Here is a 20621-nt window from a genome sequence, read left to right as displayed (position 1 = left end):
ATGTTCCTCAAAACTGCCATGCTATCCTAATGCTCAGAATTCAGGTGCCCAGAGAAAATGCCCCATCCTTCCCTCCCCCTCCAGAGCCTCTGTCCTTCCTGCCTGGGCAATGGAGGCCCAGCAACAACTGCCCCATCCACAAGAAGAGAAGCCCAACAACTCCTCTATCCTGGTTAACTCCAGGATAGAGTAACTCCAATATCCTGGTTTGTACCCAACTTGGGAGCTTTTATTTACAGAAAGGCCTGGGTGGATCGGGGAGAAAGGGGTGGGGAGTTATGCGAGAAAGAGAAGGGAGATGATGTTTAAATACTGAGTTGGGAGGCAGGGAAGGAAGTAGTGAGGCTGGCTTAAGGGTATAGCCGCCTCAGGGTAGTCACCCAGCAGCAGTCACCTGGTAGGTCCAGAGAGTGAGATGGGATCAGGAACTGGCAGAGACCTCAGTCATTGGTCCTCAAGCTGAGGGGTGGAACTGTAGCTGGGCAGGGCCCAGGCCTTCCAGGGTGCCCATGTCCCACTGACCCAAGGACAAGATGGCCAGTGGAGAATGGTGCAGATTAAGATGTTTGTTTTGGTAACAGCTGAATGATGCTCGCTGGAAGGAAAGCCGCCCTATTCCTTCAGCGCTTTGACTCCATCGACACCACTTGCCCTGTGTGTTGGCCTCACTTTTTCACCCATCAGTGCTCTACCTCCCCTTCCCCCATGTTTTAGAATTCCTTTTCCTCAGGACTCCTGGGTCCCAGACAGAAGGTCCTGGGGGAGATGGTTTCCTGGGTGGGGGATGGGTGCATGTCCACCCAGAGGGGACCTGGTCCTTCCCACCAGGATGCCTGCCAGGCTCTGTCTGGGCCTGATGCTCAAGGCCCCTTGATGGATCCAGGCTCTGTAAGGCGGGCAGAGGCATAGGCCGAAGCTCCAAGGCAGGCTGCAGGTTCACAGAAGCCCGGCAGCCCCACAGGGCCTGGCAGGCCAGGTCGACCTGCCTCTCCTGGAGCCCCTGGGGACCCTCGATCTCCATCCTTGCCGTTGATTGCCTGGCCAGGCCGGCCAGGGAGTCCTGTGAACAGGAGAAAGCCAAGACATTAGGGGCACCTCTTGTCTCAGGCCCAGAATTTTGAAGGTGGGGAAATTTTTCAGATGGAGAAAATGAGGCCAAAACACCATAGGAGAAGGGACTGTGCCCCAGAGGCAGAGATTCTGTGATTGTCCCCTACACCCAGCTCCCAATCAGTGAGCTTTGGGAGCAAACATCCCTTCTATCACCTCTGTGAAGTGATGGTGGTGGATCCTGGGAAGTCCTGAGAGGCCCAGCTTCCAGAGCTGGAACCACCCAGAGACTCTGGGGTGCTCCAAAGGGGTGCAGAAGCTGGGTATCAAGGACTGAGCTGGCTGAGCATGAGGCCGCCATGGAGGAGACCGCAGTGTCCACACGTCATTAATTCCCAAGCTGAGGAACACACTGCAGCTGGGCAGGGCCAATGGCTTACCTGGGATCCCTGGGGGCCCAGGCATCCCGGGGTGCCCCCGTCCCACTTCTCCTGGATCACCCTTCTCTCCACGTTTTCCTGTAGACAAAAAAGGGAATCTTCGTTTTTCAGAATTGGAAAATGCTTTTCCTCTATTTTTTGCTATATTTCACACACAGAAATTATTCCTGTTTTGTGCTAGTTTGTAATAGAGGAAAGTTGGAAATGATCATGCAGGGCTTGTTAAATAAAGGAAGGTGCAGACAAAGGATGGAAGATTATGTAACCAATAAAGTTTATTACAGGAAAGTAAGCATAACAATATCTAGCATTTACTGTGTCTCAGTGAACTAAGACAAACTCTATGTAAACTACTCTAAGGATAGTCCTCACTGCCACATGATGAGGTTGGTACTTTCAGTGTCCCCATTTTACAGATGGTAAACCTAAGGCCCAGGGAAATTAGCAGGTAACTCGTCTGAGAGCCACGATGAGAAAGGGGAGTCTGGATTCACACCCGTGTGTGGCTCCAGCCTGCCTGCTTTACTGCTCTGCTGCTCTGCCGCCCCATCTCTATTGACATGGAAAGATGCTTATGGGGTACCACTAAGCACATTCAAAAACAAACCCCAGAAACCCCGAGTGATAACATAGTACATTCATTGCCATCCGTTTGCTACTAGGAAAGAGCCCAGGAGTGTCTCCTGGACCATGTGGCTGAGGAACCGGGGAAGGGTCTGTATGTCATCCTGAGAAGGGAATGGGGAAAGGGCCGGCCTGGACAAATCCTCACTGCCTGGCCCCCATGCCCACCGCAGAGGAGCACTCACCCTTGGGCCCCGTGTTGCCGATCTGACCCACGGCTCCCACGATGCCAGGAACGCCCCGAGGGCCAGGGTGCCCATGGGGGCCCTGCTTTCCTGGGTACCCAGGGGGCCCAGGAGGTCCTGGAGGACCCATCATGCCCACCGCACCCAGGGCTTCCCGCTTGGCACTCACGGCGACCTCTGCCAGTTGCTCTGGAGGGAGGGAGGGAGGGAGAGGGAAGTCTATGAGATGGGTGTCAGCAGTAACACTAGGGGAGGCAGAGCATTCCGATGGGCCCTGGCCCCTAGGTTTGCAGACAGAAAAGCACCACCTTCCGTGGGCTCTGTTTTGCGGAAGTCAGAGGCCCAGAGTGACTTATTCAAGGTCCCAAAACCCTTCAGAGACTGGACTGGAAGGAGCCCCCAGGACTCCAGATTTTCAGACAAGTGAACACGTGGAGGCTCCGGGAGGGGGTGAGGGGGCGGCGATGCCCTCGAACTGACTGTGAGGAGGGGTTGCTGCCCCTCACCTTGCAGCATCTTCAGCGCCACATCCACGATGTGCTGGTCAGTGGCATCCCGGCCCTGAAAGCAGAGGCCTTTCAGGAAGAAGCCCCTGGCTACAAGGGCCCACCGCTCCTATCCCACCTGGCTGAGCGTGAGGCCGCCATGGAGGAGACTCTGGTGTTGAGTCATTAATTCCCAAGCTGAGGAACAGACTGTACCTGGGCAGGGCCAAGGGCTTACCTGGGAAGGTCGCGGGGTAATCCCTCAGGCTGCACTCACAGCCTTCCTGTCTGCTCTGGGGCTTGGAACCAGTCTCGGGGAAGTCGGTGAGTCTCTGGGAATCCCTAGCCTTTGGCGGGTAAGCCGCACCCCAGAACAGATCTACCTAGAAGAATCACCTCCTACCCCGGGGCCCGACTCACCTCCACACCCTGTCTCCCGGGCTGTCCTGGCACGCCTCGGTTCCCGGCCAGTCCTCGAGGGCCGGGGGGACCAGGGTAGCCCTGAATCCCTGGGGCGCCCGCATCCCCGCTGGGGCCAGGGTAGCCGGGTTCTCCACGTACTCCTTGCTGCGGGGGGATGGGGGTGGGAGCAGAGCCGGGTGAGAAGGCGCCTGGGTGGGCGAGAGTGGGGGGTGGGGGTCGAGGAAGGGAGTGGGGCCGGGAGAAGGGAGGGGCCGCCCAGGAAAGTCGGAGAACGCCGGGAGGGGAGGACTCACCTGTCCCTTGGGCCCCGGCTCGCCGGACTCGCCCTGCAGGCACAAGGAGCAGCGGTCACGAAGCCGTGGGGACCCCGGGGCCAGCCGCCGCTCCCCGCCCTTCCCCAGGCCGCGCGCTCACCTTCTCGCCTTTCTCTCCGGGGAGGCCGGCCACCCCTGGGTCACCCTGCAGAAGGAACCACGGGTCAGACGCGCGGTGGCGGCGGGGACGCAGAGCAGGGTTGGGGGTGGCTGGGAACAGGGGTGCTGGAACTCACCACTCTGCCGCGGGGCCCGGTCTTCCCTGGGGAGCCCTGGAGAAAGTGGGGAGTGAGGGGTTTGGCGAGTTCCCCCCTCCACGGGGTCCCCCACCTAACTTTCGGCCACACCCCTCTTTCCAACTCCGCCTCGCCGACCAGACCAGAACCCTGAGATCCGCAGGTTTGGAGGCTCCGGAAGGATCTGAGTCCTGCCGACCCCACTCCCCCTGTTATAGGGCCCCTTTCCCAGGTGTTTCCCAGCCCCATCTGGCACCTTGTCTCCTTTGACGCCTGGCAAGCCTTGGGGCCCTGGAATTCCAGGGGGGCCCTGCTCCCCCTTAGGGCCCTGAGGAGAAAAGAAACCAAAGGAATAAATGGAATGAGGGGCCTGGATATGACGCCCTGCCCACCTCAGCTGGCCTGCACTCACCTGCCTTCCCTGAGGGCCTGGTTGCCCCACTGGACCCCTCTCGCCTTGGTCACCCTGAAATGGAAAGAGAAGGTCACACCCTCAGCAGCTCTCAGCAGGGGTGGCCTCCCGCACCGAGGCCTGGCACCGCATGGTCAGGGTGCCCTCCATTCCTGCTGTCACTGGCAGGGGGTCCTTTCTCCACTTGGCAGACCAGCAAAGCAAACCTAGGCCCTGCCTGGGGAGGCATCTCACAGGCTGGGCTGCACGGAGCAGATGCTGTATCCAGCAGTGCCAGCTGCCGCAGAGGCCCCCGGGGAGGGGCCATTGTGCCAGGCACTTACCTTCTGTCCCATGATGCCCTGGGGACCAATTTCTCCTCGAGGCCCTGGCTCTCCCTGGAGGAAGGAGAAATTGGGGCTAAGCGTTTGACCTGGTGGAACCCACCCTTCCACACCTGGCCAGCCCCTCCCTACCCTGGGTCTCAGCTAATTTGCTTCATCAGGGAAGGTTTCCCAGACCACCTGTTCCATGGTTTTGGGTCCCTGTAGTTTTCCTTCAAAGGACCCAACACAATTTGAATTACTTATCATGTGATCATTTCTTTCTTTTCTTTTCTTTTCTTTTTTTTTTTCTTTTTCTGAGATGGAGTCTCGCTCTGTCACCCAGGCTGGAATGCAGTGGCGCGATCTCGGCTCACTGCAAGCTCCGCCTCCCAGGTTCATGCCATTCTCCTGCCTCAGCCTCCAGAGTAGCTGGGACTACAGGTGCCTGCCACCGCCCCAGGCTAATTTTTTGTATTTTTAGTAGAGACGGGGTTTCACCGCGGTCTGGATCTCCTGACCTCGTGATCCGCCCGCCTCAGCCTCCCAAAATGCTGGGATTACAGGCGTGAGCAACTGCGCCCGGCGTGATCATTTATTTCATGTCTATTTCTTCCATTAAACTATACCCTCCATATGAGGAGGAGACTCATAGTTGCAAGTGTTTAGTGAATGTTTATGCAATGAATAAATGAACGAACAACTCTGCCTGTTGGATTCCCAGCCCATCAACTTGGCCATCTAGGAAAGTCACACTCCAGAACAGAGCCAGTCCCCACCCTCCCTGCAATGTACATAGGGAAACAGGCCCAGGGAGGAGAAAGAGCTTCCCTGAATCATTGGGTCAGGGCAGAGCCAGACTAACTCGGAGCTCTCCCTAGGTTAGAGCTCCACCCCATGGCCTCACCCTAAAGCAGGAACCCTTGTGTCAGTGCAGGGGGCATTTACCTCTTTCCCAGGGGGACCAGAGAATCCAGGAAGGCCCTGCGGGCCCGGCTCACCCTGCAGGAAGACAGTTCTCAGGTCAGTCTGGGTGGCCCAGTCAGGCCCTTGGCCTCAGGGAAACCCAACGAAGCCTAAACAGAGCCTGGAACCAGATGAGCTGGGACGGGGGAGAGGGTATTCTTGGTTCAATCCTCTTGGCTCCTGATTTTCCTGTTTGTTTCTCCTCTGGATTTTAAGCCATGCCATCCTATCTGCACTGAGGCAGGCTGAGGAGTGCATGATGGGTGGGAGGTGGCAGGAGGGAGGTGGTTAGGCCCAAGGGGCTTATGTTCTGGCTGAGCCTCTGAGACTTGGCTGAGGCCTGGGCCTTGCTGTCTTCCTGGCCCCAGACTTCCTTGCTCAATTCTGTCCCCAGCTTGGGATCGCCTCACCTGGTCTCCAGGGCCTCCTTTTGTCCCAGGCTGGCCTGGCACACCCTGCAGAAAGAAGTTGAAGTCAGTTTCTGCCCTGGCATGAGGGAGCCCCATGCACCTGCTGCTTTGCTTCCCATCCCCAATCCAGATTTCCCCCACCTGTGGGAGCTGAACAACAGAAGGTCCAGCCACGGCATCATGAACTTAACTGTACATTCCCACAGTGGTGGCAGAGGAGTGGGGCACAGAGAATGCCCTGTCTTCCAGGACCTGGGGTCTATGTGGAAGAGATGGGTATGTGCTCTCAGGTGCCTGAGCCCATGTGAGTGCACGCAGGAACACAAGTCTGCATGTGTGCACAGAAACAGGTTTGGCCACTCAGTACCCCCACAGGGAGGGAGGGCAGGCTCCCATGGACTGGACTCCAGGAGGTATGGAATGGAGATGGCCCTGAACGATAAGAAGGCACAAAGAGACCAGAAAGGGCATTTCAAACAGAGGGACCAGCAAAGGCCTAAAGGTGTGGAGGCAGAAAAGCCAAGGCCTGTTGAGAAGGGAAAGGACAGAGAGGGGCCATTGCTGATATGGCAGGAGGGGCAGGTTGGGGTCAGATTATGGTGGTCATTGAATGGTAAGATGAGCCATGAAGACAAAGATTGCATCTGTCCTGTTTATAATTGTTTACCTGCCACTTAGTATACCTCAGATACTCAATAACTTTTTTTTTTTTTTTTTTTTTTTTTGAGATGGAGTCTTGCTCTGTTACCCAGGCTGGAGTGCAGTGGTATAATCTTGGCTCAGTGCAACCTCCGCCTCCTGGGCTCAAGCAATTCTCCTGCCTCAGCCTCCTGAGTAGCTGAGATTACAGGCGTGAGCCGCCATGCCCAGCTAATTTTTGTATTTTTAGTAGAGACGGGGTGTCACCACATTGGCCAGGCTGGTTTTGAACTCCTGACCTCAAGTGATCCACTCAGCTGAGCCTCCTGAAGTGCTGGGATTATAGGCATGAGTCACTGCACCCGACCTCAATAACTACTTATTGAAGGACTGGACTGAATGACTTTTTCCTGGAGGCGGTGGGGAGCCATGGAAGGTGCTATAGTGCAGAAATGGTCAGATCCCATTTAGCTAACATGGAGGACTGGAATGGCCAAAGAGAAGGCTAGAGTAATTGTCCAAGTAATGAAGACTTCGCCAGGCCAGGGGCCACAGAGTTGGTAACTAGGCAAGAGGTGGTGATTGAGCAAGAGCCCCGGGTGTGTGTGGATTCTAACCTCATCAGCCACTAGCCCCTGGCCAGCCCCTGTGGCTCCACCTGACACTTACCGCTAGGCCCTGGTGGCCTGGACTTCCGGGCCGTCCCGCCTGTCCTGCACTGCCCTGGGATAGACAGATAACCAAAGATACAAATTAAAGCTCCAGCCAGAGGGCCATGGCTTCTACCCAGATGCAGGTAGGGAAACTGAGATCCAGAGGCAAGAAAGGGCATGTCCATGACCTGAGGACCCCAGGCTCTTGGTGTCTAGAATCCAGGACTCAAGGTCCTGCCCCTGCCCCAGTCCCATCAGCAGCCCCACTCCTACCTTCATGCCAGGCATGCCTGGGGTCCCATCCTTGCCGTTGATGCCTGGGGGGCCCTACCCAGGAGAAAAGTTCAAGGGAGAGTGATAATGCAGAGATGTCTGGGGTCTGGCCACCCACCCCTGTTCCTCTGCGACAGCTGCAGTGTGCAGGGAGGGAGTGGCTCTGGTCATCCCGGGAAGCCCCACTGGCCAACTGGGGGAGGGGAGTTGAAGTGGGAAGGGGATGAGGGTCACGGAACACAGTCCTTCCCTAGTGTGGAGGGTGGTGTCCCCGACTGCTGCAAGCTCCCCATGACCTCCCGTATGTCATCACCCCTGTTTACAGGTGAAGAAACTGAGGCACAGAAAGGGAGGCATTTCCTGAGGTTACGGAGCCAGCCCACCAGTTGCAGAGTTCAGACTAGCATCCCAGGCTTCTCTTCTGGGGGTTTGGACAAAGCAGCTGGGCCCTGGCCTCTGTCCTGGTGGGCCTAGGCCTCTGGCACCTACCGTTGCTCCTTTCGGGCCTGTGATCCCCTGGGGTCCACGAATACCTAGGCTGCCCTGCAAAGCGGAGAGAGATCAGGTCACCCTCAGGATGTTGGGCCCCTGTCTGGCTGTGCAGAGAGGGGAACCACTGAGAACAGTGGCCTCTAGGTCCCAGAGTTCCTCTGGCACAGGCCACACCATGCAGGGGCCGGAGGAGAGAGCCTTGGGAGTACCCTTCCTGCCCTGGCACCAGCAGGAGGGAGGAGAAGTCAGTGCCAGGAGGCCAGGCTGGGCTGAGCCAGAGCAGGGGTGGGAGCCAGCATCCACTGAGACCTTGGCCAAGGCCCCACACTCCACTCAGCCAAAGGAACACAACAACCGAATGCAGTGTGTGGATGCTGTGTGAGTCTCGATTTGAACAAGAACCAGGAAAAGACATTTTTGAGATAATTGGGAAAAACTGAACAGAGACTGGCCATTAGATGATGTTAGGGAGTACTTGTTTATTTTGTCAGTTGTGATAATGTGATTATGTGAGAATGAGTGCTTATTGTTTAGAGATCTGTACAAAAGTATCTAGGGCTGAGATGATAGGATGTTAAGGATTTACTTGAAAACATCAGAGCAAAGCAATAACAAAAGCAAAGGAAGGAGGGGTCTGGGGGATAGAGGACACAAGACTGACAAAATGTTAATAACTGAATTGGAACCTGTGATAGGTACATGGGGATTCTTTATATCACTCTCACTGGTTTTCTGTATAGTTAAAAAATTGCATTAAAAAACTAGATATTGCTGGGCGTGTTGGCTCACACCTGTAATCCCAGCACTTTGGGAGGCCGAGGCAGGTGGATCACCTGAGGTCAGGAGTTCGAGACCAGCCTAACATGGTGAAACCCTGTCTCTACTAAAAATACAAAATTAGCTGAGCATGGTGGCGCATGCCTGTAATCCCAGCCACTTGGGTGGCTGAGGCAAGAGAATCTCTTGAACCAGGGAGGCGGAGGTTGCAGTGAGCCGAGATCGCACCATTGCACTCCAGCCTGGGCAACAAGAACAAAACTCCATCTCAAAAACAAAACAAAACAACTAGACGATCTCTGCTGTCTAATAGAAAAATAAAAGTATAAGAATTTTTTAATTTTTAAAAAGAAAAGAAAATAATTAAAAAAACTAAATAATAATAACAGTTAACTGTGTTTTCTGCTCCTTTTTTCTGTAAACTTAAAACTGCTTCCCCCAACAGGTCTATTAATTGGAAAAAAAAAAAAAAAAGAGTTAAGAGAACTGGGATCGAGACCAAATCCCATTAGCCCCATGGCTGATTTGCTGGAATCTCATTGTCTGGCCCCAGTGACCATGGGACTGGATCCCAGGGCTTCTCCTAAAGTCTGAATTTGGGCTGACTGGGCTCTTGGCACAGATGGTCCTCCCCAGCAGGTCACCCACTTGGGCAGACACACACACACTCACTCACACACACATACATACACTCGCAGTCACACACACACACTCAGAGATATCCTCACACACTCACATACACATACTACACACACAGACAGCCTCACACATACACACTGTACACATACACGCATATACAGTCTACACTCACACACACTACACACTCACACACACACACTACACATTCACACACACGCACACACTCACGCACTCTCACACACACAGCCTTAGGGGGTGCCTTGTCCTGCCCAGTACTCCCCAGGGGCCCTGACTGAACAATGGGTGCCTGAGGACTCACCACGTCACCCTTCTTCCCAGCTCGGCCTGGCGGTCCCCTAGGACCTTCCTCACCCTGGCAAGAAAGACAAGCAGGAATCCAGGTCACACAGGCTCAGGGGGAGCCATGCCCACTTTGTGGCTGTAGCTGTAGGAGCTCCAGCCTCGGGGGTAGGGGAGCAAAAAGAGGCTTACCGGTGGCCCAGTGGCACCGATAGCGCCCACCATGCCTTTATATCCATGAGGGCCCTGGGGAGAGGAAAGGGTTGCAGGTCAGTCCTGGCTGAACTCCAGGGGCCAGAAGGCAGCTCCTGGAAGCTCTTGTAGAACACCCCAAGATTCACTTACCGTCTCTCCCTTGGGCCCTGCCATGCCCGGGTAGCCCCTGATGCCCTGGGGACCCTGTTGAGAAAGAAAAATGACAGCAATGGCAATTGCAAGGCCCACTTCATGATACCTTGTCTGATGCCCACCTTCAATCTTACAGTGCCCTTTTGAGGTAGGCAGCAGAGTCTCTGTCTCATGGATGGGACATGGAGGTTCAGAGATGAGGAGGGACTCACTGCATTACTCAAAGGGACAGTGGCAGACCTGGACCTCAGCCTGGGCTTCTTGCTGACAGCTTTGGTTCCTGTCCCTCATTCCTGACAATTTCAGCCTCCATCTCCCCATCCAGAGATGCTCCCAGCTAGACACAGGTGTCTCTTTTACAAGCTAGAGGGCTGAGCAGGGGAATGACTCCATGAAGGGCTCCTGGGGTAAGGGAGAAGAGGGCCACTGAGGCAAGGTGTTCCTTACCGGTGGTCCAGGGATGCCTTGCTCTCCAGAGGCACCCACATCTCCCTTGGGACCCTAAAGGGCAGGGATGAGCTGTCAGACGGGCAGGCAAATGGAAAGACACATATGCAGACAAGCAAAGATACCACCTCTTTTCCCCTGCACAAGCAGACAGGAGGGACTACTACGAACCCTACAGTCCTGTGTTACAGATAGAGAAAAGCCAAGCAAGGAGACATGACCAGAGACATGCCGACCTGGAGCACAGGCCTCCAGCCCCCGGCTCAAGGCTCTGTCCCCAGAACCCACAGGGGAAGGGGAAGGGATGAAGAAGGGGACAGAGCCCTGTAGGACCATCTCCATGTATCCCCGACCCACAGCCCTCAGCCCTTGCACTCACCGGCTTCCCCTGGCGCCCAGGATCACCCAGAACCCCGCGTTTGCCCGCATGCCCCTGAAGGGAAGGAGAGAGCTCAATACGAGGTCCCCTCCTGTCACCTGCACCACCCTCCCAAGATTCAGGCCAGGAGCTCTCACCTTCACTCCCTGCAGCCCTGGGGGACCTTTCATTCCGGGTGGACAGTTGGTTGGACACTGAAAACAGAAAATCCCACAAGGTCCTGTGATTAGCTGGGCAGTGCACCCCCATCTCTCCAAGCCCCGTGCTCTCCTCCGCCTCACCTGGTGGAACCCCTGCACTGCAGCCCCTCCGCATCTCTCCCGACACCCCCATCTCCGTGGCCCCGCCTCCCTATCTCTGTGGCCACGCCCCCTGTATTAGCCCCGCCCCAGACCTCGCCTCTCACCAGGAAATCCGCACTGCCTTCCAGACCCTGGATGGTTCCCGGGCGACCCTGAGAGGAGACATGAAGATGGAGCTTGGCCTGACCCTTTCCCGCCGCAGGCTTGCTCAAAGACCCTTCTTCCCCTGCACTTTGCCATGTCGGGGGTCTGGGGACACTTACAGGTTTCCCAGGGGGTCCTGGGGGCCCTGATGGTCCATCTGGTCCAGGGTCCCCCTGGAAGCAAAAGAAGCCCAAATCATACCCCTGACCAGCCCTTACCAGCTTACCCTAGTGCCCTCCTCCAGGTCCTGCCTCTGCCCTCTCCACCCTGTCTTCCCGGTAACTTTGTGAGATCCACCATCTTGGGAGATGAAGGCCTGATTGACAAGGGATGGGGCCAGCGGCGTCCCTAAAAGACCTAGTGCCGGGTGGGCTCATAGGAGGGGTTTCTGCCCCAGACCTGGAGGAGTTTCCCAGTGGCCAGGAGCAGGCCCAGGAACTTCCAGAAAGACCACCCAGCTTGCCAGCTTGGAGATAGAAGGCAGGAGGCAGTGAACAGAGGGTGGCTGAGGCTCACCTTGGGGCCTCGGATTCCAATCTCACCAGGGAGGCCAACAGGTCCAGGCGGCCCCTGGGGAGCAGAGAGTTGATGGTCAGGATGCCTCAGAGGGTCAGATACCCTGGGCATGAAGGTAGAGACAGGCACCCAAAGCCCGTTTCTCCACCTTTACTTTTTTTTTTTGCCAACCCCAGAGACTGACAGACTGAGGCTTTAAGGACCAGAGAATTGCAGAGCCAGTGGACAGGCCCAGAGTGGGCTTGCCCTGGGTCTCTGGCAGGTCCACTTATTCCTGACACTATCACAGCAAGCTGGCTCCTCCCCATGGTGGCCATTCCCTCGAAGCCTTTCTGTTGTCCCCTCCTTCCCTGGGAGTTCTGGGGATCCTGCCCCATCCCTGAGGACTTACAGGAGGTCCAGCAAAACCAGGGCCCTGGAACAGAAAGAAAGAAAATTGGCTTCATGGCTCCCTCTGCAGGTCCCCTCTCCCCCAAGAGTCCCTCGAAGCCCTTGCAGGTTGTACTCACCGGAAGGCCAGGAGGACCAGGAAGCCCGGGCTGGCCCTGCAGAAGCAACGAGAAAGGCTCAGAGGCTGGGGTTTCCCCGGCTCCTACTTCCTCTCTACAGCCACTCCCAAATGCTGGCCCTAGATTGCCCATGCTGAGGCCCCAGCAGGCCCCTTACCTTGACTCCAGGGATCCCCATGGGGCCAGGCTCCCCCTTGGCTCCAGTTAAACCCTGGGGAAGAATGAAAATGTAGGATCAATGAGGGCCAACCTGCTCCCTGACCCACAGAGCAGGGCAGGTTCAAGGGTCCCTCCTGGGTGGGCCGAGGCTCCCTTTTGCCATACCTCATGAAGGCCTAGGAACCTCCACACCTTTCTTTCCTTTTCCCCAGTTCCCATAGTAACCCTAGGAGGCAGGCAGAACAATTCCCTTCTTTTGAAAGATGAGAAACCAAAGCCCAAAGATTTGGCTTTATGCCAGACCCAGGCTTCATGCCTCCGGGTTCAGGAGTCTAGAAGACCTAGCCATGGGTCAAGATTGGTCATTTGCTTGATGTCCTACCTTGGCAACTTTTTCATTTTCTTTTCTTTCCTTTCCTTTCTCTTTTCTTTTTCTTTCTTTCTTTTTTTTTTTTTTAATTGAGACACAGTCTCACTCTGTTGCTCAGGCTGGAGTGCAGTGGCACAGTCTCAGCTCACTGCAACCCCCGCTTCCTGGGTTCAAATGATTCTTGTGCCCCAGTCTCCCAAGTAGCTAGGACCAGGGGCATGTGCCACCACGCTTGGGTAATTTTTGTATTTTTAGTAGAGATGGGGTTTCACCATGTTGGCCAGGCTGGTCTTGAACTCCTGACCTCAAGTAATCTGCCCACCTCGGCCTCCCAAAGTGCTGGGATTACAGGCATAAGCCACCACGCCAGGCCATTGGCAACTTTTTCTGAGCCTTAGTTTCTCATCTGGGTGCCTCTCTGGGTGGATGTGAGAACCGATGCAACGTAGAAGGCAATATGCCTTGTAATCGTTGCAGGGTGTGGATGAGTTTGAAGGGGCCCTGGTGACTGTCCCAGCCCTGGTCACACCTCATGAGCCAGCAGGGCAGAGGCAAGTCATGGAGGTTTCTCCTTTCTCCCATCTTTCAGTGACTGACCCAGTGTAAACCCCATCAGATGTTGTCCTCATGCCCCTGGGGCTGGCTGTGTTCAAGAGCCTGTGACCTTGGGGGCCCCCTGGGAGCTCTGTGGTATCAGCTAAATGATGTTTCTCTCCTGAGTCATGCCTGGGGCTGTGGGTAGGGGTCAGGGGAAGAGTGGAGGAAAGGACAGGGCACACAAGGACAGCCACCCAACATATTCAGCCTGATCCTTGGAGGCCAGAAATGTGAGACTAAGTCCTGACTGCTGCGGGGTAGCAGGAGGAGCCTGCACCTCCCAGAAAGCAGACCCTCTCTCTGGACCCCGGTTGCCTGCAAATCAATGCCCCTGGGTGAGAGTGAGGTTCCAGGAAGGTCACAAGTCATATCAAGGTGAGGGGGGCTCACAGCTGGAGAATCTCCATCCTGCTGCCCATCTCTGAACAGATCAGTGAAGATGCCAGAGCCAGGCCCTGGAGGTCAATTGGCAGAGCCCTACCCTGCCCCACCCGACACTCAGCTACTCACATCAATCCCGGGCTTCCCGTCTGGCCCATCTGGCCCAGCTTTGCCAGGCTCGCCCTTGGGTCCCTTGAAAACAGAGATGGAACAAACATGAGCCAGAGGAGGGCAAGAGCAGGAAGGGTCAAAGGCCAAAGAGGATAAAGCACTCACCGGAGGGCCAGCTTTTCCAGGGGGCCCATTGTCACCCTGCAAGATACAAGTTGGTGAGACAGCACACTACGGCTCACACTACCCCAAGTGGGCACACACAGGCCCTGGCAGGCCGCTCCCAAAGGCTCTCCTCACTCTCCTCTCTTCTGTCCAGGTCCCCTAAGCCTTGCAATCTTTGGGAAAAGAGCCCCCTTTTCCTCAAAAATAAAAACCAAAAACAAATCATAGGAGCATGAGAATAACCCTGGCCGGGCTGGAGAGGGTGACAGCAACATGCAAGAAGGTACAGACATGCTGATGTCATGAGATGCCAGCTGTGAGACCCACTACCAGGGCTGGGGGCTCCAAGCTGATGCCTCTTGGATTTGGGCACGTGTGGGAGGAAGGTTGGGGCTTTTAGAGAAACGTGAAGGGGGATGAGCGAGTTGGGCAGCAGCTCTATTCCAGACTGCAGGGCAGGAGAACGGGAAGCTGAGCCAGTGGCAAGGACCAAGGGGGACTGCAAGGGGGAAATTCAGTGTTCCCAAGGAGGGAAGGACCTCCTTCCAGTGCCAAAGGACCCTTGGTGGTGGGCAGGCAGGGCCGGTGGAGTGCGATTCAGCCCCAGAGAGGCCTCCAGGCATTTCAGAGCCCTCAGCAGCCAGGGCCTGGCCGGGGGCCCAGCATCCTGTGTTTGGGGGGTGGGGGCACCAGGTTGAATAGAAGTCTGTCCAGACTGGTAAACATCAAGCGGCCCTCCTGCGCGAGCTTTCAGAATGAGGTATTTAACCCTCACCCTGCAGGGAACAAGCCCAGCTGATTCTAAATCGGGGAGAGAAAACCGAAGGGAAGAGACGGGAGTCTGGCCCAAGCTGGTCGGTGGTCTGGCCAAGGCTCCCAAGCGAACCTGAAGAAGCGTCCAGATGTGCCAGAGGCAGGGTGAGGGGTTGAGTCGCCTCCTACCCCACAAGGAGGGGAAAGGAGAGGAGGGGGATGAGGCCTCGCTGTGAGCTGCGGCCGGCGGACTGAACAGCAGCTCCTTGTCTGTCGGCGGCTATAACGGGCTCCGCATGTCAGGGCTGGTTTGAGGTTTTTGCAGAACAAACGGCGTCCTTGTGGTGCGGGCCGGCGCCGCCTATTGGCGACGAGGGGCACTACATCTCCGGGCACCCCAGTCCCCAGCCCCACCACAGCGCTCACAAAGTTCTCCTTTGTCTGCCGCCTCCCTCCCGCCCTGGTCTCAGGTTAGAGACTTACGTCGATGCCGTCGGATCCAGGCACTCCCGGCGGTCCCGGGGGACCCGGGGGGCCCCGCTCTCCCGGTGGACCTCTCTGAAAAACACACACGGGGTGGGGCAGTCCTCAGACAGTGCAGGAAGCTGGGCGTCTCCGGGGCTGCAAGCGACCCTGGGAGCGGGGTCCTAGGGGCGCACCTCTTCCGCGAACTCCCACGTATTGAGAATCTTCTGTATAGCAGGCACTGTGTGCCATTACATGCATTCATTATCTTACAGAATACTCAGAACCGGGAGGCGGGCGCTATTACGGGCCCCAGTTTGCAGTCGAAGAAACTGGCTCAGAACGTGAAGGGTCCATGGTCACTGAGAGTGGGCGGCGGCGCCAGGACTCCGCCCTGGATCTGCCCGACTCCTTCCACTGTGCCAGTTTGCCCTTGCGCGGTCGCGGTGGGGAATAGATGGAGACGTGGACAGCTCAAATAAATCACAGATGGAATGTAAGGTTGTGCCTAGCAGGCTGCCGGCCCTCAGTGAGCGGTGGCTCGGGTTGTTATTCTTACGTGAACGACAGGCAGAGACAGCGCCTCCTCCTCTCCCCATGGTGCGGGAAAACCCGACGGGAAAGTGGGGGAGGCGCAGAGAAAGGAGGTGTAGGGAGGTGAAGCGGGTACTATCTTCCCACTCGGAGCGCCCCTTCGGCAGCACAGCTGCCCGGTCCTCCCTCCGCTAAGTCCTGACTGCTGCAGGGGAGCAGGAGGAGCCGGCACCTCCCAGAAAGCAGACCCTCTCTCTGGATCCCGTTTGCCTGCAATTCAATGCCCCTGGGTGGGTGTGAGGTTTCAGGGAGGTCACAAGTCATATCAAGATGAGGCGAGCTCACAGCTGGAGATTCTCCTCCATCCTGCTGCCCATCTCTGAACAGATCAGAGATCTTAAAAGGCGGCCCTTTTAAGAGGCCAGCTCGGACCCAGGCAGGGGTCCCGGTGCCCACGACCTCCCCAGGCCGTGAAGTGCCAGGCTGGCGCCCCGCAGGCGAGCTCGAAACCACACCCAGCACCCGACGGGGCCCAGTCTCTGCCCTACCCGCGCGCCCGCAGCCCCCGGCGGCCCTCGGAAGGGAGACGTGGGTAGACGGGCAGGGCCGAGAGGCCGCCTCGGGGCGACAGCGGCGTCTGGTTGGAGCCGGCGCCCCCTGGGAGGCGGCGGGGGCGGAGGCTGCGCAGCGGGTGAATGAGCACCATTGTATGCCCCGCCACCTGGGCTCCCCGGGCTGCCAGGACCGGGCGCCAGCTCCTGCCCCACGCTGCCTGTCCCGGGCCGGGCCGCGCGTCTCGGGACGGGTCCCGTTTGACTCTCCGGCTCAGCCACCTCCATTCATGGTGCCGCGATGGGCACCATGTATGCACCCACCGAGGGGACCTGCCCGCGGCGCTGTCCTCAGGTGGCCTCTCGGGCTAGGGGTGTCAGTAGGCGCGGGACACAGGCAGAGCTCCTCCATCCCGGACTCCAGACCCCGCACCCTGGACCCTGGCAGCGGAGGGGCTGCGAAACTTACAATCTGCGCCAGAGCGAGCACTACCACCTGGAGGAGAACAAGGAGGCTGCGGGGGGAGGCCGTAGCGGCGGCCATGGCTGGCGGCGAGACCAAGGGGGACGGGTGCGTGTCCGCGCACGCACCGACGGCAGAGTCTCCCGGCGCTCCTCCAGCGCTGGCTGTTCGCGGGCGGGGTGGGCTGGGGCTCCTGAATATGCGGGGGGCGGGGCGGGGGCCGGCGTGAGCTGTCACCTGAGAGGACCGGCGGGGTTGCCGGGAGGGAGGCCGGCGCCAGGCATCCAGCTCCGCCCCGCGCGGTCCAGCCTCCTGCGCCCACCCTCTGTCCTCTGCCCGGGCTTCCCGGGCGCCTCAGCCTGGTAATCCCAGGGGCGACCGGGGTGCGGGTCGGAGATGATGGTCCAGTTTCTTTGTGAGAAGGCATAAGGCCGTCTGAGGTTCCCCGCGGGACCTTCAGGCCCCAGCACCTTCCCCCTGACGCACAGCCTGTGCCCCATCACTTACCCTACGTCCTCTCCAGGGCCCAGGCCGAGAGCACCTCGGGCTCTGCAGATCTTGCTGCAGGCTCTCCCCAGCTCCCGCCCACCTTGCTCCCCTCTCCTCTGGCTCCTTCCTCTCCAAGCACAAACAAACAGGCCTTTTCCATATTAATATGCCACAGTCCTTCCTGGATCAGCCGTCTCATGAATACTCCATCGGCCTCTTTCAGCTCTTTAGTGGAGCTGTGTGCACCTCCCCCACCCCCGAACTTCCTCACCTCGCTTTCACCTCCCTACTCTGTCCCAACAAGCAAATCTGTCTCCTGGAGGTCTGCAGTGAAGCCCAACCTTTCTTCGGTCCTCCAGGCAGGAAGCTGTTGGCATCTTCACCTGCCCTTGAAGTCTTCCCCATCCAAGCTCCTGCCATCCAGCTCCCCTTTTTCTATTGCCTTTAATTCTCTGCAGCTGCCTTAAGCACTGGTGTGTTTAGGATTGGGCCTTCTCACTCCATGTTCATAGAAACAACTACCACTTTATTCACCAGAGTTTCCGAACCCCGCTGTCCAGCATAGCCCGACTCCAGAGAGCCTTCCCTTCCCTTCCCTCCCACTCACTTAGGCAATATTGGTAAAATGCTTTAGAATCTGACTTTTTCACAATTATAGATATGACCACAGGCACCCCAAACTCTATGAAGTCTCAGTTTCCTCATCTGTAAAATGGGGATACTAATAGTCCATATATATATATATATATATATATATATTTTTTTTTTTTTTTTTTTTTAAGACAGAGTCTTAAAAGGCTCTGGAGTGCAGTGGCACGATGTCAGCTAACTGCAACCTCGCCTCGCGGGTTCAAATGATTCCCCTGCCTCAGCCTCTCGAGTAGCTGGAATTACAGGCATGAGCCACAATGCCTGGCTAATTTTTATATTTTTAGTAGAGATGGGGTTTCGCCATGTTGGCCAGGCTGCTCTTGAACTCCTGACTTCAGGTGATCTGCCTGCCTCAGCCTCCCAAAGTGTTGGGATTACAGGCATGAGCCACCGTGCCCAGCAAATAGTCCTTATCTTAAAGGGTTTTTGTGGAAATTGAATGAGATGACTCATGCGAGGCATTTAACCTCGAACCAGCACATAGTAGGTGCTTGATACATTTTAGCTTTCCTTATGATTTATGGATGACTGTTTTACTAGGTTGGCATCCAATGTGGGGAAGCTGGCCACAGGCAGATCAGCTAAAATGATGAACCTAGTTGAAGCTAGAAAAGTCCAACTCCATTGGGCAGGTTAGCAAAGGGCTCTGGATTTTGAAAGGTTGTCCTGGAGCTGAGTTTGGGAGAAAGAGCTTGAGAGAATGTAATTGCTCTGCCTAACAGAGTGAAGAAGAATTTGAAGTTTGTTGGAAGATGAGAGCAAGAGGAGGAGGATGTAAGAGAGGGATGGTGGGCATTGCTTGGGGTGGGTGGGGTAAACCTATAAAGGATTTTTAGAACTGGGATGTCCAAATTCAATTTTAAGTTGTTTGTTTCACATCACTTATCTCTCCATCTTTTGTGGGCTAACCACAAGAAAGGCCTTGTGTGAGTAAGTTTTCTTTTTGTGTGTGGAAATTATGGAAAGGGGATGAGTTTCACAGTCTGGACAGCACACATTGATGTATTAATTACCTGTTGCACCATAACAAATCACCCTAACATTCAGCAGCTTAAAATGACAATTTCTTTGGATTAGGAATTTGAGAGTGACTCTGCTGGTTCGGTCTGGCCTGGGGTCTGTTATAAGGTCATAGTCAGATGGTGGCTGGGCCTGATGTCACCTAGAAGGCTTCTTCACTCACATGTCTGATGTCAGTACTGGGAAGCCTTCAACCGCTGGGGCCGGAACAGCTGGAGTTGCTTGGACAGTTCTCTCCTTTATCTCTTTGTGGGCTTTCCATGAAGTTTCTCCAACATGGCAGCTTCAAGGTAGCTGAACATCCTCTATAGCAGCTCAGAGGGAGTAGGAGAGCACCAGACTGAAGAGAATTGCCACTCAGGACCCGTCCTTGGAAGTCATGCAGTGGCACCTTCACCACATTCTTACTGTTGAGGCAATTGCAAAGGTCTGCCCATGATCAAGGGGAGGGAACAGAGACCCCACCTCAAGGATGAATGTTAATGTCACATTTAAAAAAATTTTTTTTGAGACGGAGTCTTGCCCTGTCACCCAGGCTGGAGTGCAGTGGCGCGATCTCAGCTCACTGCAACCTCCGCCTCCTAGATTCAAACGATTCTCCTGCTCCAGCCTCTGGAGTAGCTGGGATTACAGGCGTACGCCACCACTCCCGGCTAATTTTTGTCTTTTTAGTAGAGACGAGGTTTCATCGTGTTGGTCAGGCTGGTCTCGAACTCCTGACCTCGTGATCCGCCCGCCTTGTGATCTGCCCGCTTTGTCTTCCCAAAGTGCTGGGATTACAGGCATGAGCCACCGCGCCCAGCCAGTGTCACATTTTAAGAAGAGAATGAGGGATAAAATTTATTTATTTATGTCTTTCTTTCTTTCGAGACAAGGTCTCCCTCTGTCACCTAGGCTGAAGTGCAATGGAGGAATCACCACTCACTGTAGCCTCAAGTTCCCGGGCTCCTGATCCTCCCACTTCAGCCTCCTGAGTAGCTGGGACTACAGGCATGCACCGCTGCACCCAGCTAATTTTTTATTTTATTTTATTTTACTTTGAGACAGAGTCTTGCTCTGTTGCCCAGGCTGGAGTGCAGTGGTGTGATCTCGGCTCACTGCAACCTCCATCTCCTGGGTTCAAGCAATTCTCTTACCTCAGCCTCCCGAGTAGCTGGGATTACAGGCGCCTGCCACCATGCCTGGCTAATTTTTGTATTTTTAGTAGAGACAGGGTTTCACCACGTTGGCCAGGCTGGTCTCCAACTCCTGACCTCAAGTGATCCGCCCACCTCAGCCTCCCAAAGTGCTAGGATTACAGGCGTGAGCGACCGCACCCAGCCATGCACCCAGCTAATTTTTTATATTTTGTAGACACAGGGTCTTGTCATGTTTCCCAGGTTGTCTTGAACTCCTGGGCTCAAACAATCCTTCTGCCTCGGACTCCCAAAGTGCTGGGATTACAGGTGTGGGCCACTGCACCCAGCCTGGGGATACAATTTTTATTATTGACGCAACCATCTTTGGAAAATACATCCTGCCACACTTGGGGTTATAAACTGAACCAATCCAGTGGTAGCTGAAGCTTAAAGCTGGAGCCAATCGAGATAAATTTTAGGCAAGGCGCGGTGGCTCACGCCTGTAATCCCAGCACTTTGGGAGGCCGAG

At 55.9% G+C, this 20621-nt stretch overlaps 1 protein-coding gene across 3 annotated transcripts; it reads right to left on the bottom strand.

The window, feature by feature from the left end:
* Positions 1-203: 203 nt before the first annotated feature.
* Positions 204-17404, bottom strand: COL9A2 (collagen type IX alpha 2 chain). Of its 3 annotated transcripts, XM_016959840.4 has the most exons (33): positions 17322-17404; positions 16821-17007; positions 15285-15359; positions 14049-14084; positions 13902-13964; positions 12423-12476; positions 12266-12301; positions 12148-12171; positions 11757-11810; positions 11360-11413; positions 11201-11248; positions 10932-10988; positions 10795-10848; positions 10416-10469; positions 9966-10019; positions 9813-9866; positions 9640-9693; positions 7902-7955; positions 7413-7466; positions 7156-7209; positions 5848-5892; positions 5420-5473; positions 4493-4546; positions 4170-4223; positions 4014-4085; positions 3758-3793; positions 3622-3666; positions 3501-3533; positions 3205-3351; positions 2806-2860; positions 2300-2488; positions 1491-1568; positions 204-1060 (listed from the first exon to the last, which is right to left on the bottom strand). In XM_016959840.4, the coding sequence occupies exons 2-33, from the start codon at positions 16893-16895 to the stop codon at positions 861-863; spliced, it is 2070 nt and encodes a 689-aa protein (XP_016815329.2). In that variant the 5' UTR covers positions 16896-17007; positions 17322-17404; the 3' UTR covers positions 204-860. The 3 variants fall into 3 exon arrangements, with proteins under 3 accessions (XP_016815329.2, XP_016815327.2, XP_063659367.1); XM_016959838.4 differs by lacking the exons at positions 16821-17007; positions 17322-17404 and adding an exon at positions 16349-16703; XM_063803297.1 differs by lacking the exons at positions 15285-15359; positions 16821-17007; positions 17322-17404 and adding an exon at positions 14935-15147.
* Between the last annotated feature and the right edge of the window lie 3217 nt (positions 17405-20621).

This window comes from Pan troglodytes, chromosome 1, assembly GCF_028858775.2.
Source record: "Pan troglodytes isolate AG18354 chromosome 1, NHGRI_mPanTro3-v2.0_pri, whole genome shotgun sequence".
In the NCBI taxonomy this organism is placed as follows: Eukaryota; Metazoa; Chordata; class Mammalia; order Primates; family Hominidae; genus Pan; species Pan troglodytes.
Note: the sequence above shows the minus strand (reverse complement) of the source record. Positions and strands in the feature narration are given on the sequence as shown.